Genomic DNA, 19706 nt, shown 5'->3' with positions numbered 1-19706 from the left:
ATTTTTGTACATGCTGGCTGCTATAGCTTTGGCTGCCGATTACTCTCCCAAGAGAGCACTCAAACTGACAGAAATCCTATGATCTGCCTGAAGCAGGAAATACACTGGTGGCATGAGTTCATTTCATGAAGCACATTGCTTTCTTGGTCCTTTCAGGACATCTGGGCTTCTTGGTCCTTTCACGGCTTCTGGGAAGGGTGTCAGTGTTTGTCAAGTATGTCTGCAAACACTACAGGGCAAGTGAAGAGGTCTGCAGCTGGGAGACTGTGGTTTCTACATCAGAAGTATTAAACCATTTAAAATCTCAACTGGAAGTTGTTTATAGAACAARGTATTGTTTTCTCATTTTATTTGATTCCTTAAAAACACRAGGAGTTCACASTRAAGTCGTCAGTGCAYGTGGATGTGTGGMTGTGTGTCTGTKYGTGYAGGGTTRCCTTCCCTCCTCATTCCCCCCACAYTGAGATTTAATSCAAGAGGAAAGAAATGCAGAAATCTGCACACAGGCACATGTGAATCTCAAGGTCCCTCAGCCCAACCACAAGAGGGATTTTTGTACCTGTAAAATGCGTAGAGGACCAGGAGGTTTCCAATGATGCCGATGGAGCCAATAATGAGCACACACGTTCCTACTGTGTAAAGAACATGGCCAGGGATCTCTGCCTTGGTCACAGCGTGTGGCTGGGTACTCATGTTCAAACCCTGCATGGAAAACAGAGGAAAAGGAAAGCTTAGCCCATTTGGGACCCTTAGTCTGGGGGTCTAGTTCCACCGCTTGTGCAAATCAAATACACATCTGAGTTCTTTTCGTGTCCCCTGAAATCAAGTTTCCCTCAAGTAACTTTCATAATTTTGACAGTAGACATTTAKCTTAAGAAAAGAGCAACAGAGAAAGCAGACTGGAAAAGACAGCTAAGGAAGTTATGATGATTATGTGAAAAAGGCAAAGAAGCACAAGCATACAACTTGCTCTGGGTAACTGGTGCACTTTGGGGCACAGAGCTGGCTGACAACACAGACTGAMAGCAAGAAATAACCTGTCACAGTTTGGTTTTCTTAGGAGCAAAGATATAAAATCCCACACTTAGAAACATTAAATTCCCTGGGTCTCCCCAGGTTCACTATCCACTAACAGTGCTACAAAAACTGGGAATTCCCCATGCAAAAGATGGAAGATGAGCAATATAACAGCAGCAGTAACAACTGCCTGYGTAAGAAAACATACATTAAATAGTCTTGACACCTCTTTCACTGCCCTGTATATTCAGCATATGAATAGGCTTCCAATGTTTTGGTTATTTTTTTAAATCATATTCAGATTTATGACTGGCTAAATTCAGCAGCAAGAGAGCCTACAGCTAACCCACTCAGCTCRCATTAGCATTAGCAATGAGAACAGTCCAAATTGCCTCATGGAGATTCTTATTTACCAACCCACAAGCAGCTACGTCTCACACTCACAATCAGACCTGGAGAGCTCATCCAAACGTATGGCACCTTGTCACAGCTGGGGACCTGCTTCACTTACCCACATTTCTCCACTCCACAGCTCAGCATTGTGTGGAGAGTGGGATAACACTGTGGGAGAGGAGCTGGGTGACAAAGAACAGGTCTAGATAGATGAAATCTGTTGTCCACTGGTAGTATTTAAGCAGCCATTTAAAAAATGATGAGTACACCTTTTCTCCCCCATTGCTAGCTCTTAATCTCCCACACTGCTGCTTCTCCTTTCTTCACCAAAGATCACATCACTGTAAAAGCAGGCAGAAATGGAAGAGGGCATCTCTGCTGCTKGTTGCACCAGGGGGCTGTGACTGTTACTTCCAGTGCTCAGGCAGCAACAAAAAATGTCACTGTGTGTAGCATTCWCCCTTGAGAAAGGTGTGAGAGGTGCTGCAAGAGAAGGCAGAGCACAGTGAGGTGGCCCAGCAAAGGAAGCAGTGGTGGCTGTTTGGTGGCACCAGGCAGAGCCAGCACCACGTTCTCAGAGCAGGGCTGCCTGGCYATGCAAATTAAACTCCCTTCCTCCTCTGTCAAACCCAATCTTTTTAGCAGCATGTGTGCACTGAATCACAACCCTGCCACATTTGTGGCACTGCATACCAAAGAAACTAAACTGGGGAGAAAGAAAAAGGATCCTTTTTTTTTCCTTCCTTTCCAGCTTATCTGTTAGGCATACTAAGGATTTGCCGCTACCTAGAGGTTTATTATATAGAGGACTATGATATAAATATAATTCAGGGCAAATAGTGTTTGCCTGTCACACAAATTATGCTTTACTTCAACATATGGGAATTCACTGTTGCAGAAATTCATTTGAGAAATGGACCACGAATTTCACACCCAGAGATGTCTTGCCTTATCTCTCTGCTGAAGAGAAGCTGACTTGGACATTCTGGCCCCGTTTACTCATTCGCGGGTGGTGAGCTGTGTCAAAAGCTGAAAAACGTCTCACATGACACATTTGTAAACCCAGCTTACAGCTCGCTGGCAATACTGGATGAAATATAAACTATTGATGCTYACAGAGTGGAATTTGGAAGGCAATAAATACCAGGGATTACATAGAGCCTTCAATCTCAGTGAGAAGTGAGGGATGTTYAGATCACACAGACTTTGGATCTTGCCTCCAGGGGAGTCCATGAAATACCACGGCCACTTTTACTGCAATGTTAATAGTACTTAGATAACTTTAAGATCTGAATGGAAAGACAGATCCTCATTCACTGTGCTCGTGTTACCCTGAGAGAGAAGGATGTGGCAGGCATCCAGCTGTATGAAATGTGGCAAGCTGATAAAGACAGAAAGCCATTCATAACGCTGTCATTTGAATCTGAGAAGAAAAATGTGCRTATCTGTGTGTGTATATGTGTATTTCAAAAGAAAATCTCAACTTGGATAAAATAATTTCATTAAACTAGTGGAAATTTTCTAAATAAAACAAGCTAAACCACTACAAATAGCTGTAGGCTAACCAAGGAGAATTTACACCTCATTTTMCTCACASAATGTATWTYRCCAATTTGGCATAGTTTCACAATAKAAAACTYTTAGAATAAAGATTTAAACACTTTTAAGGCAGAGAATTTAAAATTTACTCTGTTGAACAATTGTTGCTTTTCTAATACAGAGCCATTCTCCATACAGAGTAACACCCATCTGGAGACAAGTAGTACTGTCATCAAGGTTTTAGGATTCTCATTAAATTAAAGGCCTTTTCTCTTTTCCTACAGTGTCACCTCTGAGAAGCTGACCTTTAAGCAATTTTGATAAACAAGCCAAATACTTGTCAATGTATCGTATGAGGCTGAAGGCTAGAAATATGAAAAAGAAATTACAAACTTAGTGACAAGCTTTAATGAGAAGCTGTTTTTTGCACATCTTCTCAAATGTTATTAGTGCTCTATGCTTTTTTTTTTGCTACTTGTAGTTTCTCACAAGTAATAAGAATAAAATTAAATTATAGGAGAATATTCCATGTGGCTATGGGTCTTTCCAACCCAATAAATAAATATTACAAATCTTTCCAGACAACTTGGTTAGCAGAAGAGCGGCTACATACAGCAGGTTGCATTCACTATAGACAATGATAAGTCTTAAAATGTTATGTCAATATTAGCCTCTCAGCACCAAAATGATGTATGGTCAATGACAGCAGGAATGAATCAGCAAAAAATTAGTTTGTACTGTGGGGAAGTTCCTGCCTTTTAGACTTAGTACTGCACAGATTTTGTATCCATCTCGTGTCACCACCTCAGTCTTGCTCCTCTTTAAGGATTTAACCTAATAATGCAGAAAGGCATTACATCTTATKCAACAAATATATTGACTATTTAATGGGTGCACTGAGCTTTCAAGTGCTTAAGTGAGATGGGTTCACCTGTTCATTTTTCCCCCAGACTGGCTTTGCCTCCCCCCATTTTTTGGTCCTGGAACAGAATCCTGAGCTCTCTGCTGAAGACACATCCATTTCCTAAGTGAACATTTCAAAGGCACCATCCAGAATGACCTGATTGTTTAACTCAAAAACACAAACATAAACAAGCAGCCCATGAAGATGCCAGGAATTGCAGCAGGGCCAGCTTCTGGCATACTCACTGACCCTGTACTCGCTGTGTTTGACTCCTGAATTAATGCCACAATCACTTTTGCATTTTGACTCTATGAGCTGTTGGAGGACCTGACAACTCACATAAACCATGATGTGGCCTTGCCCTTATATACAAAGTGACTACAACATCAAAACACTGTCACTTACATGGCTGCTTGGAGGGCTTTGCTGGCGGGATAGCTAACAGATCCACGGGCAAATGGAGACTAAACAATTAACAGTTGTCCCTCAAMTATCTGGCAAAGGAAGCAGGTACCAGATATAAAAATAAACTTGGTCTGTTTCTCCCAAAGTAAAGATGGAAAGCTTGAAACAGATCAGGGAAGTCAGTTAATGAAAGCTTTTGTAAAATGATTTTTAGTGATGAAACGATGGCAAAATAATTCCAGCCATCTGTTTCTGCTTTTCAGATGGTAAGAATAATAAAGATGACAAAATGAATTAATCAATATAGAAGACAAAAAATTGTCATCAAAAAAGGAGGGCAAGGGCAGGTCCCCTTCAATTGGGTCGGGGTAGAAAATAATGGACTGGAATGGTTGTATGATTGGCATTAGGTGGATATAAGATTATCCAAAGCTTTATTTACCCTCTGGTTTTGCTCATGGGTGCAAGCTCATCTTGTGGAAATGATTTACACTGAAATGAGCTTAAGGAAGGGCTTGCTTACACAGAGGATTAATGTGCACTAACAAGGGAATAAATTAACAACATAGCAGCCTCCCTGTGTTGAAGTGCTCTGTGGATTCACAACATAGAAGTTTGGTTTGCTGCACAAAAAAATTGTCTGTACTGTTACACCTGAAAATTTTAGAGAAAAATAGTGCATAATACTTAGGTATGTTAGATGAGATGGGAGAAAACTGAGCGTGCCAGCTAGCAGATAGCACTTGCCAAGTTCCTTAAAATTTCACTGATACTCCATATAATCCAGGTAATTTCAGTATGAAGCACCATCTGGTTTGAAATTTGGGGCTTAATGAAATATCTTGTACGTAGGAACTCTTGAAGCAGCAAACAGGTCGTTGCTATGTAGTGACTACAGTAGAATTAGTGATCCTCAGATTAGAAAAGATGGTGTATTTAAAATGAAGATTTGTGGAAAATATTTTTAAAAAACCTCAAACCAAATCAAAACAACTTTGCTTGCTCTGGCTGACAGAACTGTTCCAACACCAATTACAGTAAGGTCAGGGTAACTTGGCCCTCAGAAAGTCAAGTCAAACCRTGATCATCCACATGTGGAAAAGTTATTTTCCTTATCAGTCTCTGAGTGACAGTTCTCTCCCACACTCGTTCCAATCAGATCACATGCCAAAGCCAGAAGCACTCAAACACACATTTACAGCATGTGTTTAATCAAAACGAAAATTGGTTCAGCAAACAGACCTGACTTCAATACAGTCCCCAAAAGTGACAGAGAGGAACAGGAACTGCCTGTGTGCAACAGGACAAGAAGCAAACTCAGGTGTCTGCTCCAGACCTAGGCAGGTGCTCATCATGATGTCAGAAATTTGTGAGGAAACCTTGAGTTTTCTCCCTATAATAAAGTACGTATCTAGTTAATTCCATTCCAGCAATTTGCTTCTGGGCTTCTGGCCAGTTGAAAAAAAGGGATTTAAGGATTCATTTGGGGTATGTATCCTTAAGATCTCATGTTTAGCAGAGCCTCTGCTTTGATGAGAAGCTTTCTTTCAGGCCTGTGGTATTTGTGCTTAAACTCCTTGTAAGCAATCTAATGAGACATGGCTGGGGATAGTAGAAAAAAACCTCAAAAACTTCAAAAAGCCTCACTGAGTTCTCAACAYAAGAATAAATCAGATAGATATTTAAAGTTGGCATACTCAGATTTTTACTTTTCCAGCCTAATGAGTCAATAAAAACAAAGGATATTAATAATTGAGATGTTTTCTAATTAATGATTATTATATTAACATTATGGTCATGAGATTAATAGATCAGTCAGGAGCAAACAATGTAACTGAAAATAATTTAAGTTTTCRTATCTGTCTGCTAGTTATGAAGATCTCTAAGGGTGTATTTTCATCTCTCTGGAGACTGACTAAAAGAACCTTAAAATCTAAAGCCTATTCTGGAAAGCAAAGAGATGTTGCTTTCTATGTGCATATTCAGTTCCACTGCTGAAATCAGCCACAAAAGACACATTTGCTGGTCAGAGCACAAAAATAAAAATCCAGAACAAAAAATTCAAAAACAAATACCAGCCCAGCTGAAAAAAAAGCCATCTTGAGTTCCAGCTCAAGTGCTCTCTGCATGGGTTGGACAGGGATTAGCAAACGAGAGGGATTACTCGACATTCTATGAGTTTTTCTATGGAGTGTGCCTGCACAACCCAGCCTTGTTTTTTGTGAAGGACTGGCAAATAACTAGCACATTTCTTTCCTTTCCTGAATCCATGCCACTAGAATCAAACCTTGAGGCAATGGACTTCAATTTCACGACCTGAAAATTTTAAAGCAAGGTACCAAAGACACGTTTCCTGAGAACATTTCCAGTGTAAGTGTACTCATATAATCCAGAAAAGTAATATTAACCAGGTCTTGACAACATTTTTTATTTAAACATATCCAGTTCTAGTCTGAGACCTAAAAGAACCAAATTTTACCATGACTTATGAATTTTTGAAAAACAAGCCAATAGAAACCCACAACCAGAAGCTGCTAACACTCAATTGAGTGGAGGGCTCAGTCCATCTTTCCCTTATCATCCCTCACAGGCTTGCATGCCAGCACAGACAGTTCCTTAATGTGACCCCTGAGACACCCACCATATTGTCCCCTTGGCCATAAATGACATGGAAATTATCTGATGCAGTGTCCAAATGCACCCCGAATCACAACCCAAGCTGTGCACGCTCAGGCAGGCAGCACACTGAACAAATCTAATCAATGCTGACACTGCAGCAGAATTAGCTGGACTATCACAGTTCAGTGCGTATTTGTTTGGCCATGAGGGAACAGATGACTGCTAGCACAGTGCAACAACAAAGCAGGAGAGAGAAATCTCAGGATATATATATATATATTAGAGCCTTGGAGCATGTTAGTTAAAAATATGGGTGGACAAAACATGATATGCTGGTTAAGTCCTTCAATACAAGAAATTTAGCATTCTTCAGGGAGAAACTGCAGCAAATCTTTGTTTAATCTTATTATGCAGCACACTTTCATAGGCTTTTTTTCTCCCTCTGAGCATCCTCTGCTAACTGGAGTTCTTTAACAATCACACAAAGTTCMCCTAATGAAAGAAATCCTATCGTTCCATGTTTGCCACTCGGGTGGTTAGGGTGTTTTGAACACACTTAGCTCTGTAACTCTTGGGGATAACATGGGCTCTTTACCCCGTGCTGCTCTCCCTTCTCAGCCTCCTTTGAGTTCCTGCAGCTCATCCTGATCTGTTTTACTCATCCCAGGCTACCAGACAATGGCTGTTCCCATTTCACCAGCCACAGATGCCTCCAACTGGGATGCTCCCGCTCCAGCCTGCCCATCAAAAACCATTTCAGCAGCTGCCACTGTTGGCTGATGGCATGGAAGTGGCACAGCATCCACAGCCTACCCAGACCAAGCCCTCTCCTACTCCACCAGCCCCAGCAGCACGAGCTAAGCTCCTGCAGGATGCTCACATGTTACTGGATTTAATGGAAGCACATGGAGAAATGTCTGCCTGTCCACAGATGTCGGCAACACACTGAAATTCTGATCTCTGCCAGTGGTTTCTGATCTTTACTCTGAGGTTTCAAAAAGTTTGAACATATACTCTGACTTCTGGACAAGTGAATATTTAAATTTTAATTAAAAGCAAATCCYTCACCAGCCATTTCTGGCCTTACATACCTTGTCTAGATGTCTGCAGTCTTTTCATTCCACTGTTCAGCTTCTTGGGAAGACCCACTCAACTGCTGCTGGAAGATCTGTGCAYGGAAACTGCTCTGAGAAGAGGGTCCTGCAGTTTAAACAGATCCCATCAAAACATGGGCTTATTTTTAAGGACCTTGGAAAAAAAATCCCATTAGYTGATATTAGCTTTTCAAAGGTTGATTACAAAATGAAAACACATTCTAATAAATCAGCTAAGGCAAGCTGTTAATAACTTTTATTAATCCCATACAGTCTTTCTAATGTTATTTTACAAAATACATTTAGCTAATAATTTTCATCAATGTGGTCATTTGTTTCCTGCTGGATTCTCTGCTCTATACTCACTCTGTCACTGATGAAGAACTGTGGAGAATGATGAAGTACAAATAACAATAKTGTACAATTTTTTACCTACATTACAATGACGCTTGTTTACAACTTTTACTAGCTGAGCATAAAGARCTGCAGATTTACCAAAGAATCCATCTCACTCTCCACATTTCACTTTTTATTTAAAAAAACTATTTTTCTGCTGCAAGAAATATTCTTAACTGAAGGCCTGAAACCAGAGATATTCTTCACCAAGTAGGGTAATTTCCATATTTCAACAAGAACTTGGGTCATGGATGACAGGGTGGGGGTGGAGTCCAACCCAACTTTTTGATGCCATTTTGCATCATTCCACCATGTCCATCTGGGAACATGAGAACTGCTAAAAGTGGTCAGATCAGAGGCCCACCATCTCCTGTGTCTTACACCTGACAGAGCCTGGCAACAGATGCTTCTAAGAGGAAGAACATGGGGAATACAGCAAGTGAACACTCCCAATCTGCTAACTTCAAGCACATTTGTGATGTTAGTATAAACACTGTAGCATTCAGTTTCTGTTTAGATCAAACAACTGTCTGATCACTCTAAGCTGAGGATTATTCCATATTATATCTGCTTGCTTCTATTTAATGTTCCTCTGTGCATGGAAGGGGGGTATGCAGAAGGCAAAGCCAGACACTTCCTACAGATGCACAGGAAAGGAATATAAAGAATGCTAAAATGTTGAAGTTAGCCCTGCTTGGAAGTCATAGAACTTGACAACCACCCTTCCAATCTAAAATATTCCATAATGGCAGCAATAAAACCTCCAAAACACATAGTTAATAAATAAGGGTTTAAGCCATAAATGAAATTAAATATTATTTCAGTTACTTGAGGACAGCTATTCTGTCCTCAGTAAATGTCTCAGTAAATTGAAAATCTTCCTACCTATCTTCTGTTACTTTCACAGGAAACTGGGACCAAGTGAACCTAAATGCTGTTTTACACACAGAAACTGCAGATAACTTCAATTAATAATCTTTGCAGAGATCGTATTTCTTGCATAGGTAGGCTGCAGTAAAGTGCTCCACTCAATTTGCAACTCTCCTTCCTACCGTGGCTTTAAATCCTGCATGAAAAGAATGATTTCCAGAGGTTTTAGGCACTTCACACCTATTGATTGCACTGGTGACAAAAGTCACCACTTCTCTGTGGTGCTGAAAACTCCCAGTTAGGAGTGTTATCTGTCCTGTTAGGTGCCTAAGCATCACGAAAATCTGGCTTTGAAAGATTTGATGATTAATTTTAGAGAATCTAACTGGACCACTGAATACAATGTTAAGTACAGTAAATGKCCTAATGCATTTTAATCTGACAGATTCCCACTAGATACTCAGCATAAAGTACCTAGCCATCACAGGTAATGGAGATAACGAAGATGACTGGGAAGAGGAAGAAGTTATTGGGTGAAACATGTTCAGGAAGACCTATCTCGGTAGCCAAACACAAGTCTTCATTGTCAAAAGAAACCTTTTGGCATGAGCACAACTAGCCTTAACTCTCTAAAACAAGAGCAAAATGAACTTTCATCCAGGAAGGAGATGCTTTTCTAGTCACGTGGAGGGTGAAGAACTTACAAATTTCTTGTGGATTTAGCATTGCTAAAGGCACAGAGACCAGTGTCAAAGGAAAAGTGAAACTGGCAGCTCCATTTACAATTGGAAATCTACTGCAGCACTGAAGATTCAAAGATAGAAGCAACATTGGCAAGCTAATAAGAAATTGCAATATGAGTATAATTAGAGAGAAATTACAGCAATCAAAAGACTTTCAGATTTCTAAACTAATGAAGCAGGAATCGACACATTTGCCGTAAATAGATGTATATAGCATAAGTAATTTCTGTATCTCAGAAAATTATCTCATGGGAGGGCTGATCTTGGGAGAAGAAACTAAATCTCACACAAAAACAAATGCCTTTACTTTGGACTGGAGAAGATCAACAAACCTTCAACATAGCAGTGAAAGAAGCTTCATCTTTCCCTCTCCACTGTACTGTGTAACCACTGAAAATAATGTGGATGCAGTTGTTTTAATAAGGTCTTCTGTTTTAATTCTACAGACCACTTTTCAAGACTCCACAAAAGCTAACAGAAATTTTAGCACATTTATATTAGGAAACACCATCTTTCTCTCAACCATCATGATAATCTCTGGATATGGCGTGGATTTGAAGCATCTCCTACATTGCCTCTGCAACATCAGTGTGGAATGAGGATGAATTACCAGAATAGAAAATCTCAGCGCAAGGAAGCTCCATTTTCTSATTTAAGAAAAGTGCCATTTTACAGAGAAGAAAATGCCAAAAAGCATATTAAAAAGCCAGCAAAGTTATATGCACCAGARAATCTCAAAAAACAACGAGAAGTCTAAGAAAATATTGTGTCTGTCTCAAGTCACGTCCATACTAGATTTGAGTTCACACTGGACCTTCCTCTGTCCACCCAACTCTGGAAAAGCATCACATTAAAGAGCAGCTCTCAATGGAAAAACGGATGAAAGCACAATTTGCTCACAACAGCTGTGGAAGTAACAGAGATACTAATTTAAGTTTTCTYCATAAGTAAAAGCCCACTGAACACAAAAAGTTAACACTTAGTTGCAAAATTGCATTGAACTTCAGCAAAAGCTCACTGCTATTAGTTTTGTTGCATCAAACACTGAGCTAATGAGCGTGCAAAGCAATTTGACAGTYGTTTCAGATTCTGAATACAAAACAGTTCTGTCACAAACGGCTTACTTAAGGGTTTTGAAGCATTACCACCCAGGACATCATCAGGCTACTCCCTCCTGTGCTGTGAAGGAGGGTTGGTAAATATTGCAGATGTTGCAGCCCTCCAGCATTTGAGCCAAACTGCCTTCCCTCACCAGCTGCTTGAGGAGTAACTGACTGGCACTTACCTACAGCAGTGCCACTCGAGTTTTCCAAAGTGGCAGCATTTATCCAGGGTCTCACAGCCACCTGAAGTCACTCCTAACCTTCATTTTACCAGGCTCAGCTTTGGTGCAATGGTATCTGCAGCACCATGGAGGGAGGAACCTCTTACAACAGCAAYTACRGTGTGACAGAAACAGTGCACKTTTCCAAGCCATGCTGACCCTTTCCCTCTCATAGTAAAGTCAACTGCATTATTTGAGTATTTGCACAAATTTCAGTATAGAAATTGTAGCAAAATACATCAGGTGTATAAGAAACTATGCACATTTTTCTTTCTCAACAAAAGGCAGGTAATTTATTGAACACTAAAGGTACTGCAGAACACCAAAATTATTGCGGAAAACTCAATGAAAGTACCTTGTCCTTTTTATAATTAAAACCCAAATAAATTTCCTTCCCACTTGAGACCCAGTCCTTTTTGCAAGCATTGCTAACTCTGCAAAGTATGCCCAAAGTGTGCCCCTTCCTGTTGCTTCAGTAGGTCCAGATCAGCTGTTTAAATGTTGCCCATTTCATCATTCAGCCAGCAAGGGCTTGGTTTCACTCAGTCAGTCATTTCACTGGCAGCACAGCTGTGCTGATGGCAGTCAGTTCACAGGGATCTGCAAGAACAACAACAGTCCATCTCCCTATTTCTTGGGCTTCCTACTTMGGGTATGTTTCAACTTTGCAAATGCTGCCAAACAAAGGTGCTGCTATCATTCCCTGGGCTGTTCTCAGACCTCACTGCAACAAGCTGCCACAGGCACAGGGGGTGATCCAGCTGCACAGGAGCCCAAGCCTGCATCCTTGGACCATGCCCTGCATTCTGCATGTGCCACATCACATGTCCAGCCACTGACCACCGTCTGTACCAGGCATTTCTGCCTGCTGAGTTATCTACCTGCTAAGCACGTRCTCAAGTCCCAGTGCCTACTGAAGCTGCATGTGAAGTTTGAACAATATCTTGTTATTTAAACATTTCCTAGAGTGGCTGTCCTCAACACAGAATTTAYAAAGAGTGTCTAGCAGCATGCAATCAATTTATGCAAGTCAGCCTGTTGCTTCCTCTYAGCTGCAGAATGAGTAACTATTTAAAATCCCATGCACCTAAAGACTAAAATTTCCTACTTTTCGGGGCTCAGAGAGCTTGACCTGTGTTGCAGCTGTGATGTCTTGCAACTCCATGCTTCTATTAAGTTTGCATAACTTTGAAAAAGTCTCGGGTACATTRATACCAAAGGCTGAAACATCTCATGCAGTAACACTGCTTTGTCATGCCCTGGGGGCTCAGGAGTGTGAGCAGCCTCCCTTAATCACCCACAGCAATATGCAGACACACGTCTCTACTCTGGGTCCAGTGTGTGCACTGAATTCTGCTTCCAATCTGCTTAGCCAGGGACTGCTGAATTATGCAGACCATCTTCATCATCCACCTTCTCTCTCCAGGCTGACACCTCAGGGCATTGGAAACACGGGACAGACTAAGTGGGGAATAATCTACAACCTTTGCAAGCAGCCAAAATCAACAGAATTTCAACTTTAAATCCCTTGATCAATTTATTTGCATATACACATTTTTGCACAGTTAAGTTTGTGTCAAGAGAAAGCCACRGGATGTGAACCACCTCAAAATTTGGTGAGTATTTAATGACAGGAAACAAAACTTGGATTTCCTSAGAAACTTTAGGGAAAATCTAACAGCAAAAATAATGCAAAGAGTCACTGTGATAAAGATGTGATTAAAAAGAGTAAACTGAAAGTTGAGATCTTTAGCAGTGCCAGAACACAATATGGGTAAATAATCTGGAGTTATGAGTTACATGCTCAAACTCCTGCTCACTYGCCACTTATTACTTTAAAGGACTCTATAAAAAGCTTGCCCAATTTTTTTTTCTGATTTGTCCCAGGACAATGACCTGTTGCAATGAAACAATATCTGCAGTTTCCCTTCCGGGCTGGAGTTACTCGCATAGCACTCCTGTAGCCTTTTCTCTTCCACTCTTCAGAATAGAAACAAGTATTCTTGGTAGACTTCTTTGAATGCCAGGGCTGGGCTGGCTAATACTTTAAAGTCCAGACAAGTTATCAAAGATTTAGCAATAAATCTTCTATCCTAAAATGTCAACAAAATATTGTAATGGTATAAGGTCACAGTATACAGGGATGGGGCTGTATGAGGACAGAGGTACACAAATTTTTTATATTTAGCTTGCTGACCTATCTGAGTCTTCTGCCCCAAATCATCACAACTAATTTTTAATGCACAAGAAAATCCTCTTTTCTTTATGAATGTGTTCAAATAATCCTAGCTTAATATACAAACTATTGACAAGCCTTTCTACAGCACTTCACTTTACATTATATTAATCGGCTCCACAAAAGGATAACAGCTCCGAAATCTGCTTTAGGACTTCATTTATATTTCCTTTCTCATAAAAATGTTCTTGCTATTATGGACCAAATCGCCATAAGGTTTAATCAATCAGATCTCGATGATGCAATAAATACCATCATAAGCAACCTGCTGCTACATCATCCCCTTGCACAACCAGTTTTCCTATCAGCCAAAACTCCAAATCAATCCTAAAAATCTAAACAAAACAGCACAAAGAGAAGACATTTCYCTTTGAGGAGAGCAGAGTCAGATAAACACAGGGAAAATAAATATCAAAATTCACATTARAACAACTTCAGTGAGATTTTCTTTYWCCTTCTAAAGGAGAAGCAATTCRTTTAAATCRTTCCTTAGAAAACAAAGCAGAAAARAAACGCTCCCTTCCCTCCTCCCTGCCCAGCTCCYATTTCCTGAAGCCCTCCTCCTGGCACGTACTTTTTGGGTTCAGCCGAGAGCATTTCCCTCCCCTCCGCACATCTGCTCCGTGCAGGGCTGCCGAGCTGCGACGCATCCTGAGGAGCGCTGCAAATCCCCCGCTTTAAAAAGGCGCTGGCAAGCCCCTCCTGGGCTGCCAGCTCCGGCCAGCTCCGGCAGCGCATCGAACAGCCCGGCATCGCCCCCAGCCAGCAGCACGGCCCGTCAGTCACCCTCCCCGGCCACGCCACCGCTCTCTCGAGTGCAAGGGGTGACTTGAAACAAACAAATAAACAAACCCCATCCCAACCCAAATACTTCAAAATTAAAAAAAAAGTAATACTTTTTTTTTTTGTTTTTTAAGGATGGACACCCAGAGGAGCTTGTTCACAGCCCCACTGGCTGCCTCTGCCTGGCCCATCCTGGGGGTGCCACCACCGAGGCTGGCACCCTTGGAGGGGCAGTACTCGTGGCTCTGCCTGCTCCATATCTGCTTCCCACAGTCCTGAGCGAGCAGCCTGGGCTGCCAGGGATGGAGGGCACTGCCTGGGATGTCTCTTATGCCAACTCGTGCCCCTGGCCTATTATGCTTTTGCTGCAAGGATCCTGGCTGAGCCTTCCCAGGAACCCCCTTTAGGTGGCTGCAAACAGCAGCTGGGCACCCCTGCCACCCCTTTGGCTTCTCCTGGCTGGCCAAACCTTGGCTTTCCTTTGGCTTTCCCTTTCCCTGTGCYCMATYCCCACAGCCCAYRAGCCYCCATGGCCGGGTCAGGGTGGCTCTRCCCTGCTGCACAASTGAGMTGCCACATRTTTAAGCCATAGYTGGGYTTCTTGCAGGGCTAYCAAGGAGCAGGGACASGGCATAAAACAGAGCCACTTCACAGCAACTCAATCTGGAGTTACCAAAGTTTCATTTGCAGAATATGATTCAACATCAAAGTATCTCCTGTCACAGAAGCGCTTGAATAGCCACAGAAAATGTAGTGAGCAACAGTGAATGGGTCTTACCCAGGCATTTCTTACCTCACAGCAACATCTTGGTGTCATGACTGTAAAGATGAGCATTTCAGAGGCACTGGAACATRATGAAAAGAGCAGGGACCTGATGGCAGGAATGCTCTTTGACAGCTTCTCTCTTGCACTCTGGCCAGAAAGATATTAGAAAAACAGTTACAATTTTATACCTATRTAATTCTTTTTCAATATATTAACAATATTTTCCACATACTTGGTCTGAGTGTTTAGCTTTTAAAAGGTGGGAATGGAAAGGATGTGTGAGAATGAGTTTTGTCTGGAGAATAAAAGGTTCAAAGTAGTAAAGAGAGGAGTAGAAACTACAATTTACATATAATTCAAGGAACTTACATGCCCTCTCCATCCAGAGCATGACAATGGTCACAGTTCCTGAGGAGAATCTTAAAACTATTTGTGCCCACAGATTAGCTTTTTTAACTGATGATTTTAAAGATGGCAGAAATTCAACTACAGACCTAAAACTTACAAGAATGGTGAATATACACCACATAGATAACCTGCAAATGCTGGAGAATAATGCTGAACTTCCAAAACTGGAGGCCTAGATTTCAGAACAAAATTTACTTTGGCATTTTACAGCCTAAAGACATGATGAATGTGCTAAAATATAATGAACAGTCTGTCAGAAAAGGAAAAAAAAACCCCTATTCACTGAAAACACAATATGCTGTTATGCATTGTATTATAAAAAAACAAATTATGGTATCATTGTCATACCTAATTTAGATATCAGTACTGTTTGTTGGTCATTATTRCTTCATSCTTGGGTTTTATTCCTTACTGAACRACCTTATTTCCATTCAATCATTGGACCTGACAGGTTCTCCCCTGAAGATGCCAATTAGCTGCTGCATTTTACAGTCAGTTGTACCTTGGCATCTTGCTTTACTTTTTAACTTATCTCTGTGATCTGCTGCTTGCAGATCTGTTTGGGAGTGAACTTCTTTCCATTACTTTATATGCTCAAAGTTCAAATCCACCAAATGACATATTAGATATTGTTAGCGTTACATACGCTATTTTTGGTTACAACTTTTTCCATAAATATTGCCWTTCAGAGGAAAATCTACACACAGTATTGGAGCTACCATATATTAGTTGTAGTTTCAGAACCTCTAGATTCATAATTTGTTGTCTAATAATGTATTTTATTCCAATGTTGTTTAAATTTCCTGTAAGGCAACAGAGATAACATGAGAAATTATCAGCCCTCTAAAACCCACAGGAGGGCTCCCTTTCTTCCCTTTCCTTACAGAAGTAAGTAAAATGCTGGAAATGCTGCTCCCTGAAACCTGAGACTTGACAAACCACTCAGATGTCCCTTCTGAGGAAYTGCTTTCTTTCCTTCTGAGGAATTGCTTTTCTTTGTTCTTATGCTCATTCCCATGTATGCAAGCTAGAGCTGAAACTTYTCTGAGGACAAGCCACTACATACAATACCTCACATACAATACCTAACATAGCTGGATCAAAATGAACTCTATCTTCTCTGAGATATTCTGATTAAAGCTAAGAATTGGATGACAAGGGAAAGTTAAATGCCAACTAAAGCAAACTTCTTCACACTGCAGACTTGTTTAGACTGACAGGGTTTTGATTGACAATTTAAGTTGGCTCCATGAATGACAGTGACAACTAAACCTCCAGCCAGAGGATGACTGAATTCCTGCCTCACACATCTCTCTTCCCTGCACTCACACCAAGATTAGTTCTTCATTAGGCCTTTCTATTTCAGCTGTTTGTGATCAATCCTAGGACATGGGAAAATACAGTAAATCAATCGAGTACAAGCAGACAAAGTGTTTGGACTCACTGAGCTTCATGATATACATCTGCATGCCTAAACTCACTGTGTGTACAAATAAAAGCACTGAAAATCAGTATCTTAAAATTAGTCAGAGAAAGCACATTGCTCAAGTAAATGGAGAAATAGGTAAGGGAAATAACTGCCTAACAAAGGTCAGATAAAAGGTCTGAGACACAGTMAAGATCCAAGTACTAGGTAGTAGTTCAGTGGTAGTAGTTCCATGCACAGATTTAAAGAAAGCAAGCAAACATTGAACAAGATGCAGGAAAGAAGTATACATGGTTGTTTGTTTTTTTTTTTTTTTTTAGGGAAACAAAGTGATTTAGGATGAATAATAGCACTTTACATTTCTATGACACCTTTCATCCCACAGGCTCCCAAAGCAATTGACAAATTTAACAAATTGAAGGACATTATCCTCTGTACAACAAAATCATTTTATCTGTCACTAAAGGCATCCATGCTGGAGCAAAAAGCAGTGTCTGTTTAACAGGTTAGATCTACTGTGACAAACACCACATCTAAGCAGAGCCACAGGGAGAGGACAATTGTCAACAGCTGGAACTGGTGCTGAATACTGGACTAAGCAGCTGTTAGGAGAAGTCTGCTAGTGTTTCTCCAGTTACCACTGGTGATGACGACTTTATCACAGATCTTGCAGAGTTGCCATGCCCAGGGCAGGYTTTCTCATGACCCAGCTCCTCAGGGCACCTGCCTCAGCATGAGGTGCCTTCACATGCCATAGTCCCCATCCTTGTAACACTTGAGTGTTATATTCAGCGGACAGAGYGAGAGCAGAGATTGACTGTGAACATCCAGGCACGAAAACAGAGCCAGTGGTCAATCAAGAGACACYTCATGCTGACAATCACAGAATCATAGAAGAGTTTGGGTTTGAAGTGACCTTTAGAGGTCATTYAGTCCAACCTCTGTGCAATTGGCAGGGACAGCCTCAACCAGATCAGAGCCCCATCCATCTTGGCCTTGAGCATTTCTAGGTCACTCATCACCCCTCTGGGCAACCTCTTCCAGCGTTGCACCAACCCTCATGGCAAAAGACTTATTTCTTATAGGTAATCTAAACAAACAACCTTTTAATTGACTTAAATAGTTAACTTCCATCTGAGCCTTCAACAATGTCATCTTTCTTTCACTGCAACAATAATTCTGGCAACACAGAAAGTTTCAAAGGTGTTTCACACGCAGCAGAATATCCACATATGCTACTTCCTAAAGCACATGGGTCTGACCAACTCCTTGGAAGTCTCTGAACAATTCCAGATGTTGGACCAAAAGCCAAAGATTGATGGATAATCTACAGTCACATGTTCATTTTGGGATGRTACAGAGGCATGTTTGGAAATGAGTTTTGAGTTGTTGAATAAGGAACAGCAAAATAAAAAGTGGGAACAGAATAATATGWCAATGAGCAAAATGGATTTATTCAGTATATATTTTTTACTGGTTTAAAAATAGCTACAAGGTTGATCCAGGAATTAGTCATAGGTCTGTTATAAGCCACAGTGCAAACACTCAATGTTGTCCTGCTGAGATTCTGACAGCTCTGAAAAGTCTCACATATTTCACATGGCAGCTGAAATATTTTAATTGCAAAGGAAAACAAAGTGTTAGCATGGGTCAGGCCAGCTGAGTGTGAATGAAACAATTGTAGAAACTTCAGGACTTGGAAAAACTTTGAAGAAGTTCCTCAGTCAAGTGCTTCTCAGGCAGGGTTAGTCATTGTGGAAAACCCAGTTTTTCAATTGCTAAACATCTACAGTACAATGTAAGTTTTAGGTTATGAATGAAGTCAGTTAACATCAAGGTGTAGGTTAGACAGTCATAGAATTAGAATGCTTATCTCCCTGTTACAGTTTACTTATGAGGGACAAAGAAGGCACAACAATGGTTATCTAGGACACATCCTATGCACAGGTCACCTCACCAGCAAAAATACAAATCTGTACAAGCTTGACTCTTTTCTTCTCCTCTGTGACTAACAGAGGGGGGCGCATGTCAATGGCAATGATTAATTGGGCATTTGTCTTCTCTTTCTACTTCACTTCTGCCAAGCCAACAGAAGCCTTTGCTTGCTTTCACTCTGAGAGGAAGAAGCTGAAGCTACCTGAGGTGGTGGTCCCTGCATGAACAGGGGCTTCAGCATAATTCCTATCCCCTTCTCCAAGGCACTTCCCTCACAGTGGCTGACATCCCTCCTGTTTCCTTATTTCACCAGCAGCAATTGAGTTACCAGGACTCAGACACAACTTTTCATCCCAGGCTCATCCTTACCCAGAGCCCTTTCTGTGGAAAGAACCACTCAGTCAAGATCCACGCCCAACCTCATTCCTCAGTTGAAGACTTTCATTTGCTCAGGTGCAGAAAATGATTTTCAGCCATGGCTTTTAATCTTCAGGGCCTTTGAAGCTCCTGCCTCCCAAGGAGAGGGTCCTTGGCACCAAGCCACAGCCAAGGAATGTTATCTCTGCTGGAGACATAAAATGGCAGGGGAAGAAATGCAACTGTCAAAGGACCTGAGGGAGGAATTCAACTTCATAATGCTCTGGGGGGACACTCATCTGGAGGACAGGAATCTGGGCTCTAAATCACCACTTCTAGCATTGTTATGTACCCTCTGGAAAGGCTGTTTGAGCTGGAATGGAAATGGACTTGTCCTGGAACAGGGACATCAGATCAGCATTTCACTATATTCACATTTCACCAATACTATAAACTAACCCAAAATACAATCTCTTTTGCTTTCAAAACTC

General features: G+C 41.1%; 1 protein-coding gene across 1 annotated transcript in view; it reads right to left on the bottom strand.

Moving 5' to 3' along the window:
* Positions 1-15229, bottom strand: part of LOC130573825 (melanopsin-like) — a 37098-nt gene extending 21869 nt beyond the window's left edge. The window contains exons 1-2 of the mRNA XM_057366576.1: positions 15117-15229; positions 560-702 (exon numbers count right to left, since the gene is read on the bottom strand). Coding sequence (XP_057222559.1) covers positions 560-702; positions 15117-15158 — 185 coding nt within the window. The 5' untranslated portion in view covers positions 15159-15229. The remainder of the gene's footprint in view (positions 1-559; positions 703-15116) is intronic.
* Between the last annotated feature and the right edge of the window lie 4477 nt (positions 15230-19706).

The sequence above is a fragment of the Malurus melanocephalus genome, unplaced genomic scaffold, assembly GCF_030028575.1.
Source record: "Malurus melanocephalus ecotype Western Australia unplaced genomic scaffold, MMel_1.1 scaffold_68, whole genome shotgun sequence".
Lineage (NCBI taxonomy): Eukaryota > Metazoa > Chordata > Aves > Passeriformes > Maluridae > Malurus > Malurus melanocephalus.
This window is presented reverse-complemented; position numbering and strand designations above follow the sequence as displayed.